Source organism: Oryzias latipes, chromosome 18 (assembly GCF_053564925.1).
Source record: "Oryzias latipes strain Hd-rR chromosome 18, Olatipes_Hd-rR_3.1".
In the NCBI taxonomy this organism is placed as follows: Eukaryota; Metazoa; Chordata; class Actinopteri; order Beloniformes; family Adrianichthyidae; genus Oryzias; species Oryzias latipes.
The window spans coordinates 30529983-30551348 of NC_136254.1; the positions used below are offsets into that span (position 1 = coordinate 30529983).

Consider the following 21366-nt stretch of genomic DNA (forward strand, 5'->3'; position numbering starts at 1 on the left):
AAAAGCTCTTCTATCCTCCACTGGTTACCTGTATTCATGTCACCTGTTTGAAAGAGTTGTCTGTTTAATATACAGCTGTGCTCACCCCTAAAACGTCAGACTGCGACCACTCCACTATGATCAAAGGCCGAAGAGCTGTCGAGGGACACCAGGGACAAGATTGTAAACCTGAAGGACTCCGAACTACAGTAAACAAGCAGCTTAATTAGAAGAGAGTAACTGTTGGAGCAATTATTAGAAAATAATAGAAATTCAAGATCCCTGACGATCTCCCTCCACCTGGAGCTCCATGTCTGATCTCACCTGGTGGAGTACAAATGATGGATTCAAGGATTCCCATCCTGCAGTTGTCTAAAGGTTTCCCTGCTTAAGTCAGAACAGGTCTAGGCCAGTCTAAAGTTCTCCAAAGTCCATATCCACATCAAGATTTGGAGAATGTCATCTAGTCACTCACATTTTTCCAGAGACCCCCCCCCCCCTTAAGTTCATCTGTTTCTTTTTGTAGCACGAGACCTTGGAGGGATACCGGCGGTACTTCAATCAGATTGTTGGGTAAGTCTGCTCGTCTTCTGCGTTTTCAGCCGTGAAGAAACATCTTGATACTTGCTTGATGTATCACAGCAGTTTCAAGATACTTCTGGTGTTTTTCAGAAAGTGCAGCAAGAACTTTCCTGATGCCTGATGGGTCATTTCATAGTCTTGTTCTGCTTTTTCATCTTCCATCTATCTTTCCTCGCTGTGTTTTGGAAGTCTGTGTGTAACTTGGCACCCTTAGAGTTAGAAAGCTTGAATGGGAACGAACAGGACTTTCAGCAACACCTCCTTTTATTACTTTTAAGTTTCTCTTGACAGTTTGACGTCTCTTTTTCAGTCCACTAGCCCTCACCGTCCCTGCGGGTTTTGCTCTCCTCTATCCTCCCATCTCAATAAGAGCCTTAAGCCTACACACCCACTCGCAGCTGATTGATGATGCCGCGACGGTGGATTTACTGCTGTTCTACTGTCTGTCTGAACGGAGCAGACGCTTCGATAAACATACCTGGGTGGACATACGATCGCAGACGGGATAAGACACCTTCCTGTCTGTCGTTCTCATCTAGAGAAAAAACTCCAAAAAGCAATAAAAACGGATCATGGAGGCATGACGTTTTTGGAAGTAGTAGGATCAATTCCCTCAATTTTACACATTGGCTGTTTATGACCACTGGCTTCAAGAAGCCAAAATGTATAGACTTCTATAGAGAAATAAACAGCCGTTACTCACTCTTTATAGCTGTCAGAATAACCATTCTTGATCTGATACCATTTTTTTAATGTGTTCCAAATAATCCTTATCTCTCCCCCCCCCCCCCCCCCCCCCCGGTTTTTTCTTCTTCAAGTTTTTCAAGTTCTAAACTGGCCAATCAGATGCCTTAATAAAAAGTAGGCGGTGCTTACCGTCCCCCACGTCCGACGTTCAAAATGTTTGACCATTTTGCCCACTTCAGAGTGGCAGGGGTGTGGGCTTCCAACAAGCTCCTTCTAGTGAGAGTGTTTGCCATAGAAACGTTGGCTTGGACTGCTCCGGAATCGATCACTGATACCGCTGGCTCCAACATGGTGGCATTCATGTTGCAAAGAAATGGCAAAAAAGTGGTGAGCGACTATATCTTCAGTCCAGTCCTCATTAACAGTCAATGCCTTTGCTCAGTCCAACTCCCATTGAATGTGGTAAAACCAGCATTAGCAGCTGTTTTTGAAATGTGTGTGCTTGATATTTTGAACATAACCATAAGGGAATCCAGGTCCAACTACAAGCTGAGTGTTGTGTCACGGAGGGCATTCAGAGCCAACTCAATCATTCAGCCACAAATGGAACCTACCAGTTCATGTTTTAATCCTGGTGTGGGAGGAAAGAGGAAAAGTCCTGAAGGAGGAGTTTGATAAGAATGTCCTGGAAGTGAAGAGAGCATCAGATAGGGTGAAGAGTTTAAAAGTTGGAAGTTAAAGGTGCGATGTTGAGTGTTGTCAGCGGTTTTGCCTCCCAAGTAGGAGGACCTGTGGAAGAAGATGAATGAGGTGTTCAAAGGGTACCACCACTGGGGAGATAGTGGTGATTGGGGGAAACAAGGACAGATGTGTTGACAGGTTCCACAAGTGTGATGGGAAGATGGAAGGACAACTTTGAGGAGCTGATGATTAAGGAAAATGTTAAGGGCATGTCACACAGCCACTATGTACATCATGCCCATTCTCCATGTATGATTCGTTTGTGATACATTAGTGATACACGTAATTCACGAGTGTTTCTTGCGTTCGTCATTCGTCGATGTGCGCAGACGTCTGTCAAGGTTTTTCAGCCAAAGTATCTTTACGTGAATTCAGTTTTGAGCTGTTGACATGGCTGAGAATTACGCATTTTGGTTGAACACAGGCATGGTGGATGTTTTAATTTGTTTATACTTTGGATGGTCCATTTGTGATACATCTGTGAGAGGTCCACGCAAAAACAACTCACTTTTCCCACGTATATTCACGCATGACCAATTTTCATCTGTGTGCAAAATGTACATATTTGCTACGTGACACGGCCTTTAGAGAGCCGAGAAGAGATGGATGTTGTGGCGCGGAACGTAGCAAAGATTGTGAAGGCTGAAGTGAGGAAGACATCAAAGAGGATGAAGAGTGGAAAGGCGGTTGAGTCTGACCACATGCCTGTAGAAGAATGAAAGTGTTTAGGAGAGGTGGCCGTAGAGTTTCTGACTGTTTATGGATGTAGAGAGGGACAGGAGGGTGGTTGGTGTAAGTGATGAAGATGCAGAGGAGAGGGATAGATGGATGGAAAACCACTAGCTTTGCACAAGCGACAGTATTTAGATGAATTATGGAGAATTTCAAGTAAATTGAATGCTAGTTGGCTAAGCTTTCACCTAAATAAGTCATATTACAGAACCTTTCAGTGAATGAAAAAAACAGATTGTAAATTTAAAATGAGTTTAAACTGAAAAGCACACATTGTAAACTTAAATATATGTATATATAAAAAAATAGAAAAACGTTTTTGGCGACTATTTTGTGATTCCTCCTCTGATGCACAAACCTTTTTGTAGAGCATTATCACTATTGTACGCCACATTAGAGGCAGGCAACACAAATAACAGAAGCTGTTCTGGAGCAGAAAATGAAGAAAAGGTAGCATTTCCCAATAGTTCTGCCTCTGCTGCGACTGTCTGAGCCGTTTAACCAATGGATAACTCTTTGTTCACACAGATTTGTGTGTGGAAAACTTCCCCCGACTGAATTACAAAAATTGTCACCTAAGTGCCAGACTGTACTATCCTATATAGTTGTACATAATGTAAATCTCAACGATGCGTGAAATAATTAAAGCCGTAAGGCTTGGAGTCATTTTCTCTGTTTGGTCTTTTTTTTTTTTTAATATATCATTAATGCAATGGAAAAAGAGGATAACTAAAGGTGTTTTACTCTGAAGGGGATGCCCCCGGGGCAACTGGAGCCACTTTTGTAGGCAAATTAACCATTAATAATGCGGCTGTGTTAACAGAGTTAATAAAGTGGCGGAAGTGGCGGGATCCTCGTACGCTTGGTAGTAAACCGCTGTCAAATAAAACAGAAAAAGAAGAAAACATTTTCACATTACAAATCAGATAGACCCAAACGTGCAGTCTGACTTGGCACCTGCGCTGTAAAGATCCTGCAGTCTTGATCTTCAACTTTTCTCTCATTTAAATAAACTTTGGCGCTATAGTAAACATTTAAAGAGTTTAATTTTAATGTTCAGATCTCAACAGGCACCCTGACCTGTAAGTGTCGTAAAATGCTTTATCGGAAACAGACGCATTTCGCGCATGCAGGTACCGATCGGGTAACCGGTGTGGGGGGCGGGTCGTGACAGTCATCATGACCTCTTTCACCCGATCTCCATCATTTCTTTCACCCCACCTTGCCTCCGGTGGAAGGTTGCCGCCATCGGTGGGTGAATAGGACTGTTGCTGAAAAGCGCTATGGGCCTTTGAAGAAGGGAACAAACCGCTATACAAGTACACGCCATTTACCATTTTACCAAAGAAAAATCAAGTTTCTAAGAAAATCTAAAAAAAACATTATTTAAAGACCATTTAGTCTAACATATTTTCTTAAATGTGTATCAGATTTGAAATAAAATCACAATAAAACTAATAAGTCTGAGTTTCTGTTCCATTCAGGACAAATATCTGTCGACTGTCGTTTCGACTCTCTAATTTTAAACCAACAGTTCCCAAGGATCCAGCTTTAATTCCACTGTACGATCACAGTTTCTCATTAAAATTAAAGCTTTCACAGTTGAAGGGCAAAAGCTCAAAAATGTTTCCGATCAATCTAAAAAGTGAGCCGCCCTCCCCCTCTGTGATGACAACGAGGAAACCGAGCGACCGCAGAGCGGCTCCTTGTGGTCTCTGCAGCCTCAGCGGGCATGGCATTGAGTGAGACGTACTGTCAGTGGACTTCAACCCAAGCCGCTTTCCGGGCAATCCGATCCATTCTCGCGGGCGCGGGTTCAAGAAAGCAGCGCAGCTCGAGATGGAAGGGAGCGGCGACGTTCTCAGACACCGGCGTCTTTTAACGCCTGACTGGACGAGTGTGCTGCCGGCTTGGCCGTCTCTCCTGGTTGATTTTCCAGCTGGAGGTTCATGGCAGCTCCTCTGGAAAGCTGTCAGCTTTCAACAAAACAAAGCTTTAGAGAAAAAAAAAAGAGTGGGGATATGAATAACCACACAAAGACATATTTTGTTTTATGCTAGTGATGCTTGTGATTAGCTGCTGGAAACGCTGCTGCTGCTGGTTGACTCTTTCCAGACGGAGAACAACTTTGATTAGAATAAAAAGTATTTTTGCTGTCATTTTAAAGTTTCAGTTCTCATTGAAAAAAAACTGCTTTAAATGAAAAGAACTGTAGATCTGAACCGAGGAATGTAATTTACGACGGGTATCAGATTTGCGGATGTTTACAGTTTTTCTCGTCATCCCTTCGTGTTTATTAAACAGTCTAGAACCTTTTGTTTTTTTTCCTTTTCTAACTTTTGGAAGTGAAGCAAGTCTGATGTGAAGAGTACTCCACTCAAATGAGAGTTCTCTAAAAGTTGTACAGTATGATGAATAGAAGTGACATCACTGTGAAACCACCACTACCTGAAAGTAATGCACATCCGTTTTTGTGAATTTGGATCAGAACAGACGCGCATTCTGTCTCATCTACATGCAGACATGCAGCAAATCTGAACGTTGCAAGTTCTTTGACATTTGTTGAGGAGACGTGTCAAATGATGTGGGAAGATGAAGGAAATCCCCCACTGTGTGTTTGGATGGCAAAAGGAAAGGAAATTACAAAAACTCCTTCATTTCGGCACCTGTTTCTAAACAAATAAATAAACGTCAATGTGCTACGGTAGTGAAGCCTGAATACATTCAATTCCAGTCAGATTCCGGTTTGCTTCCTTACACCTACATTTATCCCTCCAAGCAGAGAGAGATATGAGGAAAAAAAATAGTGTCTTTAAATCTGGACGTTACTACTGCTCGATGATGTCATCAATCGTCACCAGTTACCTACGTTATTGGGTAGCTGCCAGCGCCCAGAAAATACACATCGGCTTTATAACTTTAAAAAGTAAAAAAAAAAAAGTTAATACTCAATACTAGCATGTATCCCTTGTGCTATCCTAGGCACGTTAATGTTAGGAGTTGGGTCATCTAGACCCACTAGACAGTGCTCTGAACCTTTTTTCTTCAATGATTTGTGATCTTCACTGGTGTCCACGGATTACATGAAATCTTTCCACCTTTATCCACCTTTGTCATGGTAGGAAGAACACGTCAATGGAAGGGTGGGGTCATCTTGACCCAACAAGACAGCACAAGGGTTAGATATAAACTTGTACAATTGGAACAGTAGGGAGGAGCCAAAGGGGAAGGGAAGGGACGCCAATTGGATTTGGCCAAATATTATCTGTTCCTTTGTTATGATTTTCCAATTTACACATTTCCATATAGTTAAGTAAATCTACCCAAAATGCAACTTGTATGTGATTCTTTTTTCTTTATTATGCGTTTTTTGGCTGCAGTGACTTATTCTCCTGAGTGACTTATAGTCTGAAAAATATGCTAGTTTTCTGCAGATCAGCCGTGGTTTATCAGAAATTGGCCCCCCTTTGCTGCTATCAGGGAACTTGTGGCCTTTCCTGTGCATTTTCTGCATAGCAAATATATTTTTCAAGCAACTTTTTTTTTAGCTCAACTTTTGATATATGTCCTCTGAAAAGTGTCACAAGAACATGATAAAACACCACTTTTACCATGGTGGGTCTTTAATGAAAGACTTGTGAAAACAGATTAAGGTTTTCTGTGTGAACTACTCTAGGGATCAGTTAAAGCACAAATTTGAATTTAAGCAACCAAAAAACAGTGGAAGGCCTTAATAGAGTATGCACACTTGGCTTGTAAAAGTCTGCACAACAATTTCACAATAGCAGTTAGTGGTGAAAACATTTATTGTAGCCACACAAAATGATCTAAGCAATGAAATTTAGAACATCTTTAATTTGCCTGATTTTTTTTTTTTTGTGTTAACCAAGGAGTTGCTTTTTGATCATCAAAGGAACTACAAGTTTTTACATGGTCAGGAATTGCCATTTATTGAATTTTACAAAGGATGCCACTAAATATTTTTCTTACTATTGTTGCACAATTAGCTAATATCCGCTTTTATTTTTGAGTATTTCAGCCGTTATCCTTCTCTTAGGCCCTGCTAGTCACCAGGATGTTTTCAGCAGTATAGTTTCTTACCTTTCGCTGACTCGCTGTTTCGCAGATTTCTTTTGTACTGTTTTGCATGCCTTTTTTTTTTCTTTTGGTTCAAAGCACATTGCGTTCTGCGTCCTTTTTAGCCATAGATTTGGCAATCAATCTCCGCCCTGTTGTGTCTCCTTTACCGAATGCGTTCAGTTTGCCAGATCTTCATACATCTTTGATCGCGGTCATACTGGAATTATTTTTTCAACTTTGATTTAAATGAGAGAAAAAAAACTATAAAAATGTTCATGTATGTCTGAAAAAAGTGTATAAAGTTTGTAGTGAGAGGTTTTAAAGCCTTAGAACATCTACAATTATTAGCTGCAAGACATCAAAAGTAGTGACTACGTCGCAGATTTTTTTCTGTCACGGGTTATTTTTAAAGCTCCTTCAATAACCGGGACAGCTTTTGAATACTTCTAAAACACAGTTGCTGAATAATCCAGTTTGTATCACGTTTTTTTAATATTTATTCATTTATTTTTACGGCTTTTCAGCTAACAGATTGCAGCCTGTGACTCGGCCCCTCCCACGTCCAGCTAAAGTAGCAGCCATTAAACCTTTTCTCCATTTTCTCTATTAAATTCTTTGTAAAATGATTTAACTTATCAAACAAGACATATTTACCATCTTGGGTTAGGTTTCATGGTACTAATGTATGGAACTTATTTTTCTTTATGTATGATAATACATATAACTCATATATCCATATAAGTCATGGATATATTTAAATAATAAGACTGTCAGGTGACGATTGAATCTTCAGCTCTAGATTACCCTTACTGGATGTTTACCAGGAAGTAAAAGACTCATTCTTCCCACCAATTTGCCAGTTTTTGGTGGTGGCATGACCATAAAATAATCTATTTCACCAGTTGCTCATCTCTTAGCGTCAATGGGCCCGTCCCTCAGAAAACAAGTTCATTTTAGGTCAACAAAACTGCATTTGCAGATCTAAACATAGTTTCTTTTACTGTTCTTAACCTCCTAGTGTTCCTCTTCCTCCTTCAGCTTCTTCGTTGTGGAGGATCACGTCCTTCACACCACCCGGGGTTTGGTCAACAGAGCCTATGTGGAGGAGCTTTGGGAGCTGGCACTCTCCAAGATTGTTGCTGCCCTGAGGACGCACTCTGTATGATGAATGACACATTTAGGAAAGACGAACAGCCACGTTCCCATAACATCCTGACTCTCTGCTCTGCTTGTTTAGTCGTACTGTGATGACCCTAACCTGGTGCTGGATCTGAAGAACCTCATGGTGCTGTTTGCCGATACGCTGCAGGTACGTGTGTGATTTACGACCGAGAGCCTCTCCGTCCCCCAATATCTCGCTAATCTCCCAAAGCTGTGGTGTTTTTAAGTTCAGCTGTCCTTTGTGACCCCCAGGTGGCCATGAATCTTCTTAAAAGGAAGTTTAGTTGGTTTTTTTTAAGTGGATGGCTGCAAGTCTCCAAAGAAAGGGCTTCTTTCTGAACCGTTTTAAAGATGGGAGTTCCTCAACTGATCTGACTGTGTTTATCCCGTGCTGCACAAATGAACAAACCTGAATGGATGGAGTGTGATGGATGAGGAAGGAATGGAGGAGAGATGGAGGGGATGTGCTGACCGGATGGGGGGGGACACGAATAAGACTTATGGAAGACATGGAGGTTGTGCTTGGGAGGTCCGACGCCGCAAGTCTTCCACGTGGAGTGATGAGCTGCTATTGAATGGCGTTTTTCCGTTCTTTCGACAGACTTTTTCCTTTTTGAACCAAACTTTCAAATCGGGTTTCAGACACGGGATGCCCAACATTTATTGCTTCATAAATCAGATGAAGGTTTTGAATTTCGGAACTGGTTACTGTTGCTGAGAAACAAAGACATGAAGCCAAGTCAAATGAATAGATAATTAATAGGGTTTGTTTGTTAATTTTACATACTGTTAGAATTAGTTGATTGGATACCCTTCTATTGTTCCTTTACTGCTGGTTTTCCAGCTTTTCTTTTAATTAGGTTTTGAATAACTGAGCCCTTTTAATCCAGCTAATTAACAGGGGTAGAGGTTGCTGGAAAACGTACAGGATGGTAGATCTGTGTCTCATTTCCACTGAGCGGTACGGTCAGGTCCGATACGGTCCGGTTTAGAATGGTCCAGGCAACTCAAGTAAGCGTTTCCACTTAAGGTTGGATCGCCGCGGTGCCTGTGGGGTGACGCTGACAAAAACAACAACAATGGAGGTCGTCCAGTAGCTCATTTTTTTTCCATTTGACTTTTGGTACTTCATATAAACAAAGCGTTTAATGTTGTCTGAGAGAAGATTCCGGTCAGCGAAGAGGAATACAGCTGCTTTGTTGGAGCTTTCGCTTGTCGATATGACTATCAGCCAATCAATGGGTTTCAAGAGTAGCTCTGCTCTAACTATTCCGTTCAATTTTTCTATGGACCTACAACCAAGAGGGGCCCAAAGATGGGATTGTTCGGTCCGGCTTAATGTCAGTTTTATAAAAGAAACGCTCAACGTACCAGACTGGACTGTACTGCTCAGTCCATTTAATTGTTTTCATTGTTTTTTCATAACCAGATGGTTGTTCTCCATCTGAGAAAATAAATACAATTCATGTACATCTGTAATTATTAACTACAAATCATCAGAAGTAGGGGAATTACTTTGCAGAATTTGTTGTCGCTGATTATTTATTGATAAACGTGGGCTAAATGGTAAATGGCGTATACTTATATAGCGCTTTCTACCTTCTTTCGAAGACCCAAAGCGCTTTACAGTCACAGTCCCATTCACCCAGTCACACACACATTCACACACTGGTGGCGGCTCCGCTGCAGAACACTGGCGCCAACCTTCCACCAGAGGCAAGGTGGGGTTCAATGTCTTGCCCAAGGACACTTCCACTCATGGGCGTGCAAGGCGGGAATCGAACCTGCAATCTTACGATCATGGGTCTACCGCCCTACCGCTGCTCCACAGGCGCCAAAACTATCGAACACTTCTAAAACACAGTTGTTGAATGATCCAGTGGGAATCATGTCTTTTAATTTTTTTATTTTTTCTTATGGATGTTTATTTTAAATCTGCTTTCTTGTTCAATGCCTAAAATAAAATGTCCCTCTTGTTGGTGTTTTATAAAAACTGATCTAAAACTCAACCGTTTACGCAACCAACGTAATTTTGATGGATTCAGGAGCTGAGAAAAGTAGATTTGCGCCGATACAAAACACTTTCCGTCCGATGCATTGGAGTTGTGTAAACGGTTGAAAAGTAAAAAAAGCGTGCATTATTTAGGCGCCACCGGCGAAATCTCCAGTGTTTAAGGGTCAACTTTGAAAAGTTTGGTATTTCCCTCCTGACTGGGACTGGACGGGCGTCTTCTGGGAAGTGAACTTCAGCCCGTGTGTTTGATCTGCATTTGCAGGGTTACGGATTCCCGGTGTCCCAGCTGTTTGACATGCTGCTGGAGATGAGGGAGCAGTATGGAGAGATCCTGCTCAAGAGGTGGAACATCACCTTCAGGTACCGACCGATCCGGGCCGCCGTCCGTTTTAGCGGCTCGGGTTGTCATGCGGGAAACCTGCCTTTGGTCAGGAGGTCACGCAGTGTTTGCACGACCACAGCACACTCTCGTCACACCAGAATGTGAGAAATGTGGTTTTGAAGTTTTATGAGCATCAAGAGAGGAAACGTTTTCAAACGACGTCCGGAACATTCTTTACCCTTCGGAATGGGCAGCACCCTCAGACGCTTTGTGTGTGCGTTTGGGCTCAACAGGCCATTGTTCGCCTCTGTTCAATGATACCAGAGGGACGCGGGGCAGTGAGAACGGACAAACAAACACACACTCCCTCTTTCCTCCTCTTTTTCTTATTGGAGTTAACACACACACACACACACACTCGGGAAGCCACAGGAATGTTGTGATGTATTGTTGGGGAGCGATCCCTCTCCGGTTCACCTCCTCTCCATGGAACGCTGGAACGTCCGATCTGCGGAGCGCCAAACAGACGTGGGGGTTGTTGAAAGGAGGCAGGGTGGTAAGAAAACCCGAAGCGTTGGAACGACCCCCAATGGGACGGTTGGAGGTTAATGTTTGTGTTTCAGAAAGAGAGAGGTGGAGCTGAGGAAACGTTTGTTTTTAGCTTTCTCCCGTTGACGTCTTCCACGAACGGAGGAAGTGATTCACCTGTGATCTGCCGTCTTCAGGCAGGTGTTGGATCAGGACAACTACAGTCCAATTCCAGTCTCTACAGAGGAGGAGTACCGCCACTACACTTCCCTGTTTCCCATGCAAGATCCTGAACTGGAAAAGGTGAAAACGAAACATCAGAGTTATAAAAATACAACTTTTTGCTATTTTTAAACATTTCACATCCTTTCATTTTAGTGAATGATAAAGGTTAGAGATGCTGATAAAGTGAAATATTTGGCAAAACCTTATGGAACTCTGTGTTTTATCTTCTGTGTTCGCCAGCTTCCCTTCCCTAAAAAGCTTCCCTTCTCCGAGTTTGTGCCAAAAGTCTACTCTCAGCTGAAGGAGTTCATCTATGCCTGCCTGAAGTACTCTGAGGATCTGCATCTCAGGTACTCGTCAAAGCCGTAGGTGGTTTGTTTTTACCCATGATGCCGCTGACAGGTTTAAACAAACCTCAACACACGGTGGAGTTTAAACCTAGCCCGATCAGCTGGCTTCTTCATTAAAACCGAAAGCTTCTCTTATTCTCATCACACGGTCGGATCGTGACCCGACTATGATAGCCCCACCACAAGAGATGGGTTAGATCCAACACCATTTTTGAATTTGGATTAATGGTTTTGGTTAGTTTCCCCTAAATATTAAAGTGTCTAGACTAAATTGTTCAAAAATCAAAAATATTTGGGCCTTTTCACATCAATTCAGTTCAACTAATAATTTACATAAATATTGACAACTTGAAAAGGTTTTCTCACCAAAATGGACACTAACAGAAGTATTTTGTTTAAAACGCTCCTTTTCTTTTGGTTCTTGACTCTTATTGGTTTATGACAAATGTGCATTCGTCGTCACATCAGCTTTCACTAATTTGCACAGGTGGATTGGCAAAGATTTTTGGACTGGATGCCCTTCCTGACCCAACACTATTATATCCAGGCTGGGGACAGCCACAGGGAAGCCCAGACTTTGGCCCCCTTGTGGCTGCATAGCGTAAAGCAGTCCTACACACAACCAACTAAGCCGTCCAGCTGCTGAATGTGCATCATTCTGTATAAACCCCCTAATGGGTGTTCGCATCAAACCCTTTTCTTTTGTCTCCAAAGACATTTTTTTTATACCTACATGTGTTTTGTGTGAATTTTTATGTTTTTCTTTTCAAATTAAGGTTTTTCTTTAATTACTTAGACCCATTTTTAATAAATAAAAGAATTATTTTTTTTTTAGTTGACTTAATAAAAAGATATGCAGGATAAAAGAAAACGAAGGGCTTCACCAGAAATATGATTGCTTTGATGATGTCATCTCAAGTCAAAATCACCACTGAGGACATACATATTTTTTTAAATCTTCAAGAGTTCTCAAACCTCTTCTTGTAAATAAATTCTGCTGACATCAGTCAGCTTCATCTTTAGTTGCGGCCCTCTACCTTTTTAAAGCTGGCTTCACCGAATTGCCACCGTCATGAGTTGGTGGTTATTGGGTTGGACATGAAACCCTCATTTATCTTATTTCTTCCTCCGGTCATGGATCAATGGTACCTCCCACATAAAGGTATCATGGCTCCAGTTGAACGTCGTCATAGTAACAACGGCCTCTTTTTTTTTAATGTAAGCATCAGCTGCTTAGAAAAACTGGAGGCTTTACTTTGACACAGATATGGGAAAACCTCCACACGTGTTCATCAACCTCAGATATGACAAAAATGAAATGGTTGCTATGGACTATCACAATGTGATGGTCCCAGACAACGAACAGATCAAATATTGTTCAATATTTTAGCTGCTGCTGCTGTAGACGATGCACAGCCATGGGCAGGACGATTTAAGGCCGTTTGTCTCTTTATACATATATATATATTCATAGTCTTTGGTTGGGAGGTTTTATTGCACTCACAGTAATATAGTCAGTTTGATTCACTGTATTTTGACTCATCTTTGTGTGGCGCTGCACTTTATCATGGATCCCACGGAGCAGAGATGAACAAAAGTGTCTGCGAAGAATAGCGTGAAATGCTCCAGAGCTTTCCGTGTTTATATATGTGCCGCTTTCGTTAGCATCCAAGAGTGAGGAGGAAGCTCCTTGGTTCCATGTTAAGGCATCTGTCTCGCATCATGCACTCCGAAAACTCTGCAATCAAATCCAGTTTGTGGTCCATCCTGTGCAGAGGTTAGGCGGTAACCTTCCCACGCGTGTGCTTGCGGGGCATGTGAGACACAACTTCCGCTGTCGGTAACAATCCAACAAAGCTACAACTTAGCTGAAGACACAATGCATGCAAGAAATGTAGCAAATAAACTTAAAAAGTCCCAAGAAGAACATACTCTGTAAAGTAACACACATATTTACCCACACTAAAGACATTTCTGTGGAATAACGCAATCCAGACACAGAACTCCTGCTCTTTATTTATGTATTTTTTTAATTTATTGCTGTGCTCCTTGAAGTTTTGTGGCCTCTTTAGTGTTCACATGCTTTTGTGGGCACTCTTGTTTGCACATTTGTAAATGTATCTGTATTTCTGTTTATAGGTGCATTTATTTGTACATGTGTGTTAATTCCCTTGTGGGGGCTGAGAATGTGGGAGGAACCATTGATCCATGACCGGAGGAAGAAAGGGAGATCGGGGAGGGGGGGGGGTTGATTGGAAAAAGTCAACAGCATTAATCAAACTGGTATAACGACAAAAAAAAAAAAAAAACTGCCCGTAGAAAAAGACCACGCTTGTTTTTACATTTCTCCCCACCCTCTAGTGAAGTGGAGTCGTTAAATAAGAACACGGAGCTCTAGACCACCACAGAAAACAATATTGATTCTCTTTAGTGGAAATAAAACTCCCCACTGCAGAACCAACCGGACCCGATAAGGTTCAGCAGGTCTCAAAGTTCCCGTCTGGTCTTTTTGGATGTCAGACCGTAACAATCACTGCTTTTAATCACAGTAATGGCTCTTCTACTCAACCCGCTTGATCTGGTTACCCCTGTCGCAGTGCCGACTTCAAACGCCCAAGTACGGAAGCAGGCTGGACGGTTGACTTAGGTTGTGGCTATGAGTGCCCCTTGACCTCTGACCTGCATGGGTTCTTTAACCCTTTAACATCAGAGCTGTAGCTCCAGCGTTGACGCTCTTTGAGCTACTGTAACTCCACTACCGTTTACGCTGTTGACACGATTCCGGCAGATTCTTAAGGGGAGAAAAGTAGCTTTACACTGATATGTAGTGAAGTGTTTATGCAATGCAGGTAAACCAACAGATTGTGGCGCTGAGAGAAGTGCGTTTGGGCCGTTATGCAACACTTTTGTTGTTGTTCACCTTTCGGCACATCCTGTCAGGGGTCGTCCCAGCGAAGCAGGTTTCACTGACTCGCACAGGTGGTTTAGCTGAAACTTTTAGACTTACCTGACACAATGACCGGCACAGGGGGACCCAGAGTTGTGGCTACATAGTTGGGCAGTAGCGTAACTCATTGACCCCCCCCGGTGAGTTGAACCTTGGTTTCTTGCGTGGCAGTCCTACACTCAGCCATCCACTTAGGAAAGCAGCTCTTCTCCGTTAGCCGTCACAATTCAGTCTCTGATGGAGTAAACGCCGAACGCCGGGTCTCCAATAGAGGCCCGTCTCTTACAAAGGCCGGCCTAGCTGCCAAATTTTTATAAAGAACGCCGGGGCCACTGAAGGCAAATAAACGGCAATTGCATATATGGTAATTCATAGACCGTGTGTTATCTCCAGCAATTACAATTAATAATAAAACAATTAATAATTTTGTTTATTTTAACTGAACAATTTTGCACAGGATCCCTACTAAATTAGCAGTAAGTGGAACTCCTCGAGATAGTACTTTATTACTCCCCATCAGGAGAAATACGGTTTTCCTGTACCTAACACACAGAAATACACCCTATAAATAAAAAAGTGAAAATAAAAATACGATTAAATACGTCAAGAGATATTATAAAAACTTTGTCAAATAGATTGGCTTTACTTGAATACAGTGGGGTTCTGGTTGCTGCTTTTAAGATTCTGTGACACCAATACAGTAATCAATAAAAACAACCCAAAAAAACAGAAAACGCAGAAGCTTCCATACTTCCAAAGGTGATGCCAACGTACGACCAGCTTCCTCTGTCAGCAGGACAGCACAGTTTAGCGTTTCTGTCCACAAATCTCCTGCTGTTCTTTTTAGGCATTGAGCAGCAGTGAGCTGTTGCAGCAGCTATCTGCCCGGGTAGACAAAACAAGCGTATCGGATTTAAGAATATTCTCTGTTCTGTCGTGAAAATTAGATTTTTCTTGGCAGGACGTCTTTTTACTTCACAGAGATCCTTCTTTCGGTGTGTGTGGTCCACTCAGCAATGGAAGAGGAATCAAAGTTTATTTAAAACGGTTGTTTAAGAGATCACATTTGGACCAAAGAAAATATCTTTACGTCTATGTGAACTTCACATCTGACTGGGGACCATTGTTGTCTGTAGCAAAGGCATCATTTTCGGATTCAACCGAGGGCTGAGTGCAGTTCTGGCAGGAGCTTCGGTGATGAAGGCCGCTGAGCTCTTGATGGTTGTGGACGTAACGGGGGCGAGGTGATGCTGACATGGAAATCTGTGGGAACATCATCAACCTGTAGCTTTGAGGCTTGGGCCCAAAGCCAGAGCGTTGCCGGTCCTGAAACGTCGGGGAAGAATTGGCCCCGACCGGCGGCGGAACGGCCAGTACGAACGCGGTGCCGCTGAGGAAAAGCATCATCCAGGCTGTTTGAGGTGAAGGCTGGAATGAAAAGCCAGGTATCAGCGGATTAAAATGTCAACAGTTTTCACGCAGTCCATGAATCCAGAGTCGGATTGCAAACTGTCAGGCGTGCTCATGAGCGGACTGATGTGGCGTGTCCACCGGGACGCCGTAGTTGTTGTGCCAGAACGCGTTCAGAGCTGTTGACACGGTTTGGGTTTGCCGCTGACAGATCTGAGATTGAGACAAAGATCTGATCTAAGAGAACGTTGGTTTTCCTGTGAGCCAAACCAGGGATGGTTTGAAGGGTTTTTTCTTAAACAGGGAATCTGGAAGATGAATGATAAATATTTGTTGTTGAGCCTTTATCCATAAATGCATGTATGCAGCACAACAAACAGTTCAACTTTCTTTCCAGTTTGTGCATTTGACACACAAAAAAAAACTTTTGAAAGACATTTGGAATATTTACAGATTTCTTTAATTTCATTTGATTTGGGTCCGGTATCCAACGCTGTGCGGTCATGACCACGGTTTAAGACGGGTTAATGCTTATCATCAGGCAGCTGGTTCTCCAGTTCTAGGCAGAAGTCTCAGCTTCAGGAGCTTAGTTTCCTTTTTTTTTACTCAAAAGAAAACAAAGTGAGGAAAAAAATACTATTAAGAAGTGAGAAAAAAACAAATATGAGGTTTCAGAATAACACGTTGGCTCTTGAAGTCCACATCTGAAATGTGACTCACCACTGAAAATACAATCGCTAGATTAGTTTTGAGGCAAAAATCAACACCAAATTGTTGTTTACCAATAGTTTTTGTTTTGACCTAACAGTTATGTTTTCTGCTCAGCTTGTGTTTGAATGTTAATGTTGTTGAAAAGTGATTCTAGTTTAAGTTAACCCCTTGAGCTCCAATCTGATAAGATGTTGGTGATCCTTTCAAAGGAATGGACCAGATTTATCAGACAGGAAATTGACCCAATGGGGTAGTTTCAAAATAAAATATCTTTTGAATAGTTGGTGAGAATGTCACCTAAAGATGTTGGATGAAGGTCAGACTGAGAGGAATTGCATCGATCAACAACGCCGTTGGGTCCTTTCAGAAAAGATGAAAGTGATAAAAAAAGACTCACTTGTACCAAGATCCCTTCATGCAAAGAAACCACTTAAGAGCTCTGAAGCTACGTTCACACCGCCGTTGGAAATGCACGTTCAAGTGACCACTATGTAAACAGGCAGGTTTCCACATTCAAAATTCTCGCTTTCACGTGCAACTGTGCACGTTTTTTAAGATTGTTTTTTCGTTCAAAATCCGTGTCCATTGAACCTTGACTAGTCATGGACTCAGATTTGGTACTGACGTATTGATGGAATTAATGAAAGTGCCAACCGTTTGAAAATTGATCATGGAGGAAAAATGAATGATTGCAGTTCGTCTTTTACATTGTCAGAGTAGAGCTGTGAAAGAAAAAGCTTGGAAAAAGATTATCCAGATTTGCAACGCTTTAATATTTCGTACTCAGCCTCTTCCAACAGCAGGTACATGTTCTAGTATCGGGTAGCGACAGTCCATATCCTGGAGAATGCCTGTTTAGAGGTACCTACACACTGGTCATGTGTAAATGCATCCACCCAGTGATGTTCCTACAGTGGACAAGCAGGTAGCGGCACGGAGGGGCTTTTTCTTCCTCTTTTTTTTTTGTTTACTAGCGCTTTTCCGCCACCTATAATGGAAAGAGCCTTGATCTGAAATGTTTCTGACATATGAAGATCCTTTGTGTCATAGGATTCCGGCCTCCTTCATGCTCATGTTTCCAACGGTTGGTACTTTCATGTTTTGAAAAGGACACTACCCACACATCACTACCAAATCCGAGTCATGATTTGCTCAACTTCAGTGTTGTCGCGAAATAGCAGCCAAGAAATTCAGCCTTCGTTCGGTCGCTCATTGACCGCCCGTTTTGGGCGGAGGGCCTGCGACCGGACTCAGAAACTTTAAGAGTGATGCGTGGATGCGAGCATTCTCAGCGCGGGAGCCCGAAATACGATTTGACACACGTAATCTGGGTTAATAGAAACCGATGACGTGGAAAACGTTCAGTCATGGATGAAGAGCTTTTACAGCAGGACACGCTGTAAAGTTTCCACTGGTAGCTTGAGGATGAAGGTTCTGGTTCATCCAGGCCTTCAGGACAACCTTCTTCTAGGCGATGGAGATTCCTTTAATGCGCCGCTTTGTTTTCTTCTGCATGTTTCCATCCATTCTTAGCTCTTGAAGCCGTCTGGCTTCCTTTTGACAGCGCGGGCGTTTATTGTGACTGATGGTGGCTCAATTACCATGAAACTGGATCGCAGCTCTGCGGTGCGTCTATATTTGTGCATGAGAGCGCGCTCGCAGGGTTCACTGTCAGGCGTTGACTTCTTTACCTCCTTTTTCTGTCCACTCAGCAATCGCGCCGCTCCAGGGTTTTTATTTATTTTTCTTTCCACATTTTCTGCTCCGAATTGTTGGAATGTTTTCAGAATTCATCAGGTTTTTTTTTTTTTTTTTTTGGGGGGATTTGCTCGGAATTTGCAAGTTCTCCGCAGGCCTCTGGAATTGGAGCCTGAAAAAGCACACAAACACAGGTTGTTCATCATCTCCCAGCAAGAGAACGGGATGGTTTTCTTTCCCTTGACCTCCTCCAGCCTCCTCCTCCGTCCTCCTGACTTATCTGTCCCGCGCGCCAAGCATTTGCGCGGTTATGTGTGTGAACATTTGTCCTGGGTCGGAGTGCAGCGGCGCCTGGAGCCGGTGCGACTTCTGCATGCCGCCTGACACTTCCAGTAACCTGTTATTAACCAGGAGGCGATGCGCTGCCAGAGGAACGCGCCGCCATGAAAAACCTCAGCGGACGGCCGACATTGTGCAGTAATTTGTCTGAGTTTCTTCACCAAACATCATTTCAAACATAACAAAATCGATAGGATGTCAGAAGTTCTGTTAAGTGCCTCTGATTTTCTGCCATGGGCCTTTGTTTTAACAGGAAACCCTAGCTCCTGTCAGCGTTTTCTCGGCTGCGCCCACTTGGTAATTTAATGACTGCGTAAAGCACGAGAAGCATGGATGATATGTGGACGGTATTTTCTTTGCCCTCTCTGTTTTCATAAGCAGCGTACTCCCTTATGTAAGGCCCCGATCGGGTTTGAGCTTAAAGCTGCACTTTTTAATAGGAGATTTAAAACGGTGTTCAACCTTTAATGAGTCTGAGGCCTCATAATGTTTGTGTTGTTGGCTGACATTTAGGCTTTTTCCAAACGGAGGAATTCTCAGACTGAGAAATGGACTTAAACTGTTTGTTCTGGCGCTGAGGCTCATCTGCTGCTCTCCTCTCCGTTTCTTCCGCAGCTCCACGGAGGTGGACGATATGATCCGCAAGTCCACAAATCTGCTGTTGACCCGAACCCTCAGCAACTGCCTGCAGTACGCCATAAAGAAGAAGAATGTCGGGCTGGCAGAGGTACTGCAAATGTCTACCTCAGCCTTGCATTGTCACGTGTACAACGACATTTAAAAAGTGCTCATCGCTGGGTATAGCAGTCGTTTATTAAAAAAAAAGTTTTTTTTAAAAATTAAAAAAGCATAATTGTGCCACTAGCTGCTTTTTCATTGACTATGAAATTGCGTAAATTGGATTTGCGGGAATAAATTTGAACTTTTTGCACTTGGGAGGAGGTGGTTTTGAGGCATTTGACATATTTTGCCATGGAAACACTTAAATGAGTCAAATACCCAATAACCGGATGGCGATGCGCCTCTTGGCAGAACTGGCTGCCTTTGGCGCTGCACAGTGGGCGCCATCAGCTCCTCTGCGAAACCACCAACCACCATTTCCCAAAATGGCTTTATCCATAGCCACTCCCACGTGTCAGGAGCTCGCCGCTCCACGGCCAGAAGAAGACGCCAACGTCTCCTTTGATAGATGATGATGAGCGCTAGTGCTGTGGCAGAGATGTGAATGGATCTGCTTTCAATCAAAGTATTGTTCACATCCTTCACCGTGTTCTCGAATGACTTTATCGCGTGGATTCATATAATTAGGATTTAATGGAAACAGTGTCATTGTGAAATTGTGTTTTTTCGACATTTGTAGAGTTTCAATGAAGTTATGCGTGTGATGGATGTATGTGATGGAAACACAACCATTTAAAACAATAAATTATATAATGGGAAAACCCTCCTGTGTGTCCATTGTTAGAAATTAAGGGACTGCGGAGCATGAAACATTCGCCAGAAAGCGTGGGACGGTTGCGCAGCGTCCATCTGATAATGGACACCTCAAAGGACATTATCACACTTATACCATTGTCACCGGTGGCTATGTCCAAATTCTAACCCTAACCCCCCTATACAGTCAGTTCACCATTTTGTAGTGCTGTCCAAATCTACAATTCCTAGAAATTTCCCAGAAGTCTCTGCGAAAAACCAGTGTGCTGGTCACTAGATCGCGAATATAGACCACAATGCATTGCATTGGATCAATTTTTGCCAAAAAAATGTATTCAAATGTATTTTTTTAATAAATCTTCAAAACTCACTGGATTCATAACTAATCGTCGCCAGACGCTCATATTAATTAGATTTTCACTTTGTGAAATCGATGATGTCATATCTGCTGTTAAACAAAAAAAAAAGTAGTTAGCATAGTTTCCAAATTGCTTTTAAAATTCAGGGTGCTGCACTATATAGTTTTTTAGGAGCTAGGGGTTAGGGTGGGAATTTGGACACAACTAGAGTTTTAAAATCCTCCACCATCGATCGCACAGTCCCAGCAGGTGAAGACCGAAATATTTTGATGTTTTGAATGTTCTCAAGTATCGAATCGGGTCTCGGTATTGGCAGATGTTTAAATTGTGTTTGCAATGTTGTTGTAGTTGGTGCAGGTGATCATCAACACCACCCACCTGGAGCAGAGCTGCCACTTTCTGGAGGAGTTTATATCAAACATCACCAACGTTCCTCCGGACACGGTCAACGCAACCAAGCTGTACGGCACCTCAACCTTTAAGGTGGATCTTCCTCGTCCTTGGTGCCTCTTTAACAGTTTTTTTGAATACACATTTTCCTGCATTCTATTTATTTAGTTTTTCCTTTCATTTGCCTTTATTTTGTTGCTTTGTTTTCCCAAACACGCCAAAGTCTGTTGGGTTTAAAGCAAGATCTTCAAACCTTTTCAGGACGCTCGCCATGCAGCAGAGGCGGAGATCTATACCAACCTCAACACCAAGATCGACCAGTTCCTGCAGCTGGCCGACTACGACTGGATGGCCTCGCCCCCTGCGGGCGGGAGTCTGAGCGCCAGCGACTACCTGATCGACCTGATTGCTTTTCTGAACAGCACCTTCAGTGTCTTCACCAACTTGCCTGTTAGTACAAACACACACGCACACAGGAAGCAACGGAAGATGAAAGATTCCAAACCATCTTGTCAGCATGGCACATCACAGGGCCGGACAATCTGCTTTAGTTTGTTAGTGTGGGCTTGTTACGGCTCGGATCGCTAACAAGAGGCCCGCTAAGCTCATTAAGGGGTGAGCCGGTCAGGTCAGCAGCACCGGATTACACGCAGGATCAGGCTATTGACGCTAAAGCG

The 21366-nt window shown here is 42.8% G+C and overlaps 1 protein-coding gene across 3 annotated transcripts in view; it reads left to right on the plus strand.

The window, feature by feature from the left end:
• The window catches only part of exoc6b (exocyst complex component 6B), a 107121-nt gene that overhangs the window by 44789 nt on the left and 40966 nt on the right, over window positions 1-21366 (plus strand). For all 3 annotated transcript variants that reach the window (XR_013651115.1, XM_023948957.2, XM_023948959.2), the window contains exons 10-18: window positions 506-552; window positions 7840-7960; window positions 8039-8110; window positions 10239-10336; window positions 11024-11129; window positions 11292-11401; window positions 19122-19233; window positions 20648-20782; window positions 20951-21139. Coding sequence is in view for 2 of the 3 variants with exons in the window: in XM_023948957.2 (XP_023804725.1) it covers window positions 506-552; window positions 7840-7960; window positions 8039-8110; window positions 10239-10336; window positions 11024-11129; window positions 11292-11401; window positions 19122-19233; window positions 20648-20782; window positions 20951-21139 (990 nt within the window). In the remaining variant the exon portion in view is untranslated. The remainder of the gene's footprint in view (window positions 1-505; window positions 553-7839; window positions 7961-8038; window positions 8111-10238; window positions 10337-11023; window positions 11130-11291; window positions 11402-19121; window positions 19234-20647; window positions 20783-20950; window positions 21140-21366) is intronic.